This window comes from Lagenorhynchus albirostris, chromosome X (assembly GCF_949774975.1).
Source record: "Lagenorhynchus albirostris chromosome X, mLagAlb1.1, whole genome shotgun sequence".
NCBI classification, from domain to species: Eukaryota; Metazoa; Chordata; class Mammalia; order Artiodactyla; family Delphinidae; genus Lagenorhynchus; species Lagenorhynchus albirostris.
Window position 1 is genome coordinate 1,051,325 of NC_083116.1, and position 5,070 is coordinate 1,056,394.

A 5,070-nucleotide genomic window follows, 5' to 3' on the forward strand; every position below is an offset into this window, starting at 1 on the left:
AGGAATCAGACCTACTGGTACAAGGTGGTGGGCAAACTAGAATTCTGGTGGGAGGGCACACTTTCTGAGCAGCAACCATGTACTGTACACCAACAGCCTTAAAAATCAATAGAAAAGTGAATTTTTACCTCAGCAATTCTACCCTTTGGAATCTACCTTGAGGACATAACCAGTCAGGCAAATACTTACACAGAAGAATTCCACTGACTCGTTTCTTATAATAGGGAAAACTGGAAACGTATTAAATGTTAACGCTTATAGTACCTCTTTTATGCAACCAAGTACGTGTTTTTGAAGAAATTTCAGGGGAGAAAAGCTCATATGCTAAATGAAAATAATTCAGGAAAAAACTTAACCATGAACTTGCAAAAATTACATTATCTTCTTGCTATATATAAATGAAAGTATAAAACTAAGAAAATATTCCAAAATACTGATAGTAGTTAACGCTGAATGACACGACATAATGCATTTCACTTTTCTTCCATCTCCTACACCGTCTTCAATTACCTTGTACTACTAGAATACCTGAAGCCCAGAACCTTCCCTTGAAACCAAGGACAAAGCAAGAAACCGTGGAGGCGCAGTACCTGAAAATATACTCAGACACGGAGTAGTAGTTCAGTTTTATTTTCTGCCGTAACAAACGTTTCAGCACCTCCTCCTCCAGCAACAGGGAAACAACTGGGCCAAGCGGGCGCAAGACCAATGCAAGCAAACAATTAGGGCCCCAGAATAAAGTGGCAACTGGTGTAGGAATCAACGCACCGGGGAGGGACGCCCTGCCTAGGAAGAGGCGCTAGGTTAGTCCTACGCCCCCTTTCCTGGCCCGGGCTTAGTGAAAACATGGAGCACAAAGTGCTGCATGGTCCGCAGCAACAGAGAAGGCTGGTTGAGACCGGAGGTGATGGAAATCTGGAGTCAGCCCGGGTCCTCAGCACTCACTGGGCTAAAAGGGAGAGCAAGAGAAAACCCAGTGAAATGTGCTAACTGTGCGCCTAATGCTCTGCCCGCTCAGCGCGCGGCAGGCTCGGCGCGCAGGTCTACGGCCTCAGACCCCGCCTCTGGGGGTCTCCAATTCACGCTTAGAGCCAGCCCGGCCACCTGCCACCGCCCCCCACCGGGGCCCCTCGGAGAACTGACACGGCTAGGGTGCTGCCGCACACTGCGAGCTCCTTCCACACCGCCCCTCGGTGGCGCTGGCCATGTGGCGCCGGGGGCTGGCAGGCCCTCTCTGCCTCCACGGGCCATCGGAGGGGCACCGGGAAGGAGCCGGTGGCGGCACGGCCAAGGAACCGGCTCCCGACCTGGCCTGTGCCGCAGGCCTGCGTGCTCTCAGGCCGCTCGCACTTGTCTCGGCCCCCTCCAGGTCTGCTCCGCCCCCTTCTGGTCCCTCAGGCCGTCTCCCCCCGCGCCCCCCACCTCTCCCCGCCCCCGCTGACCCCTCCCCCACGAGGCCAGCGCCTCCAACGGTCTTGCTCCCCCTTCCCCCACCCCTCCACATCCCCGGGCTGACCCCCTTCTCCCCCTTCCACTGGCTCCCGAAGGCGCATCCCTCGGCCTCTCCTCAAACAGAATATAACTGGAGCAGTTGGCTTCCGGATCCTCTGCCCACGGGCCCGACAAACCCACCCAGCCCCGAGGCGGTGTGTGCACCAGTCCCCGGCGCGGCGTGTCCACCTGGTCCGTAGGCGGCGTCTCCACCTGGTCCCGGCGCGGCGCGTCCACCTGGTCCCTGCGCGGCGTCTCCACCTGGTCCCGGCGCGCCGTGTCCACCTGGTCCGTAGGCGGCGTCTCCACCTGGTCCCGGCGCGGCGTGTCCACCTGGTCCCTGCGCGGCGTCTCCACCTGGTCCCGGCGCGGCGTGTCCACCTGGTCCGTAGGCGGCGTCTCCACCTGGTCCCGGCGCGGCGTGTCCACCTGGTCCCTGCGCGGCATCTCCACCTGGTCCCGGCGCGGCGTGTCCACCTGGTCCGTAGGCGGCATCTCCACCTGGTCCCGGCGCGGCGTGTCCACCTGGTCCCTGCGCGGCGTCTCCACCTGGTCCCGGCGCGGCGTGTCCACCTGGTCCGTAGGCGGCGTCTCCACCTGGTCCCGGCGCGGCGCGTCCACCTGGGTGCGGTGCGGGTTGGCCACCAGGCCGTGGGACGGCGTGGCCACGGAGACGCCATATTCGGCGTCTGCCCGCCCCGGGGAAACCATCTCCTCTCGGCCCAGGAGCAGGCGGCAGCTGCAAGGCCTGTGGACCTCCAACGTCTTGTGCGACACCTCTGGCTCCATCTGGCTCGCCCTGGCCTTCACCACCTCTCGCCACGCCGCCGCCATCGCCTCGGGCTGCGGCCTCCATGCTGCCACAGGCTTCGCTTCTGCCCTCCACGCCCAGCACGAGCTTCTGAGGGAACGAGGCCCCCACAGGAAGCTCCGCCCCTCGGCGGCTGACGTCACTGGGGCTCCCAGGGCGCCTGCGCAAACAGGCCCTGCCGCCCTTCCCCGGATGTCACGCTTGCGAGGCCTCTGGGCACGTGACTGCTTCCCAGCAAACCGGCAAACCCCAGGCGAGCCCCGTGCACCTCAAAGTCTGTGCTGGGGCCAGCTGAGCCACCCTCACGTGTGACCAGCCTGCTGAACGCAGGTCCCTGTCATCGAGTTCTGGAAGGGAGTCGGGCACCTCTGGGCCAGGCCCCGCCAGCCCTCTGGTCTCCCACACGTAGCTCGAGCCTGCATGTGTGTGCGTGGGCACGAGTGCGTGTGTCGGGGCCCGGCCCTGGGGGGATGATGCCAGGGATGCGTAGTGGGTGGTGCCTGCCCGCCTGGGGAGGGAAGCGGGGGGCTGCTGCTGGGCCTGCTGGGGACGGCGTGGGGCCGGGCCAACAGGGGCTCTAAGGCTCCAGGAACACAGACTGCAGCGACTCCAGGCTGCAGGCTTGGCCCGGGCCGGCCAGGTGCATGGGGGAGACCGGCTGGACGCAAGGGCTGCGGCAGCGGGGGCGGCGGGCGGAGGGCCCCACCCCAGGGACACCCCCAGTCTCCTGGCCGTTTGGTGGCACAGACCTCATGGGCTTTCCCTCCCCCAGGAACAAAGTCTTGCGGCTCTCCGGGGGCCTGGCGTTTCCGGGGGCCCTCAGCTGAGAGATGACCCTGTGTCCGCTGGCCTGCTGGGTGACGGTCTACTTCTGTGTCTGGAAGGGGGTCAAGACAACAGGAAAGGTACAGCCGGGGTGACGGCATGGCTGGGGGCAGCACTGACTGGGGGGGTGTGGGTGTCTGCCAGCGACCACTGCTGCCACGGGAGGAGACTGCACCAGGGCCAGAGCCCGAGGAGGAGCAGGGACTTCAGTCCGGGCCACTTGATCCCTACCCCCTGGCTGGAGAGTCCTCCCAACCCTGCGCCTCCAGGCCCGGCAGCCTTCCCTCCCGAGTGGAGGTGGAGTGGCCCCGGCAGCGGCTGCCCCTTCCCTGGGGTGGGGGGCATCCCTGGCTCGCCTTCCCTTCCTTCCAGTTCCTCTCGTTTCTGGTTCTGAGTCAGCTTTTGACCTTCTCGGTCTGTCTCTCTCACCTGCCTGTCTACCCTCGGGGACCCAGCGGGGAGCGTGGACACATCCCTCGCTCAGGGGCTCCCTGTCAGGTTGTGGGCACAACTGTGTGAACAGACACACAATAAGATAGCGTGCCGGCGGGAGGGAGGGAGACACAAGAGGGAAGAGATATGGGAACATATGTATATGTATAACTGGTTCACTTTGTTATACAGCAGAAACTAACACACCATTGTAAAGCAATTATACTCCAATAAGATGTAAAACAAAAAATAAGCAAGGGGAAAGGGGAAGGGGAAGGGACGAAGCCAGAGAGGATACAGGCTGGATCACGTAGGACTTTTCAGGCCACCGTAAGGCTTTGTTTTCAACTTTGACAGGGAGCCCCTTGGAGGGTTTGGAACCGAGTAGAACAGAGACAATCAAAAATATTCCCATTGGCTTAAGCAAAAGGCAGAATTTCTGGGTCTGTATAACCGAAAGGTACAGAGGTAGTTCCTGTCTTCAGGCATGGCTGGATCCAGGACTCGGTTCTCTGAGATGTGTCTTCTTCTTGCTCTAGCTTCCCCTCTGTCCATTACCAGTCTGCCCTCCTGCAGCCCCAAAAGTGTCATTGGTTGGATGGGATCACCACGGCCGGAGGAAAGCAGTGCTCCGATTGGCCAGGCCTGAGCCACATGCCCACCCCTGGAATCAGAGGTGACGTCAACTCTATCAGAACCATAGTGGCCGAGAGAAAAGGAAAGGGGAGATTTTCTAGGGTGACATGAGGATACCGGTACCAAGAGAAGGGACACGGATGCTGGGTGACAAAACCCATAGATGTCCTCTACAGCAGTGCAGAATTTTCATCAAATTGAAAATCCATTTCTAATGGTTCTTTTAAAAAACCAACACTAGGAAAGATGCTTCTCTTAATAGAGCATGTGCCCTGTTACTGGCCCTCCCATCAGCTCCCAGCCCCTGACTCTGGGCTTCCACATCCACTTCAGGGGGATGTCCTCTGCCTAATCCTCCCACACAGACCTTTGCTGAATTAAAGTTTGTTAAGTAAGTGGTTTTAAAGGGAAAAGAATGGAGCAGACTATTGTTTTCCACAGGAAAATCATTTCAAAACTAATAATTCCTTATGAAAATATTTAAACAACATGGAAATCTAAATAGTGAAAGGATTCCTCCCTAATGCCCAGTGATGACATTGAAAGCAGGGTGGCTCATTCCAGGTGGTGACTCTGCCTTTCCCCACATGGTCATATGGTCGGAATGTATTCAAAAACAGGAATATGCCATACCCAGAATTCTGCAATTTGCTTTCATCTCTTTCCATATTAGTTCCCAGCTATCTACTGTGCTCTGACTGCCGTATGGTACTCCACCAGGACGGACTTGCTGTGATTTACTGAACGTTTCCCCTGTTGATGTACATTCTACCGATTTTTCACAATGACAAACACTGTAATTAACACTGTGGTCAATGCTGCCTTGTTCACATACACAAGAGTTTTTCTGTGAGTGTTTCCCAAAGGTGGGTCAA

At 58.2% G+C, this 5,070-nt stretch overlaps 1 protein-coding gene across 2 annotated transcripts; it reads right to left on the reverse strand.

Moving 5' to 3' along the window:
- Window positions 1-770: 770 nt before the first annotated feature.
- On the reverse strand, window positions 771-2,418 carry LOC132513929 (fibrous sheath CABYR-binding protein-like). 2 transcript variants are annotated; one of them, XM_060138575.1, is made up of 2 exons: window positions 1,777-2,418; window positions 771-949 (listed from the first exon to the last, which is right to left on the reverse strand). In XM_060138575.1, the coding sequence occupies exons 1-2, from the start codon at window positions 2,323-2,325 to the stop codon at window positions 935-937; spliced, it is 564 nt and encodes a 187-aa protein (XP_059994558.1). In that variant the 5' UTR covers window positions 2,326-2,418; the 3' UTR covers window positions 771-934. The 2 variants fall into 2 exon arrangements, with proteins under 2 accessions (XP_059994558.1, XP_059994557.1); XM_060138574.1 differs by having other exon boundaries at window positions 1,681-2,418.
- Window positions 2,419-5,070: the final 2,652 nt, after the last annotated feature.

Coding starts and splice junctions, on each gene's coding strand:
- LOC132513929 (XM_060138574.1), bottom strand. CDS start 2,325: ATGGCGGCGGCGTGGCGAGAGGTGGTGAAGGCCAGGGCGAGCCAGATG.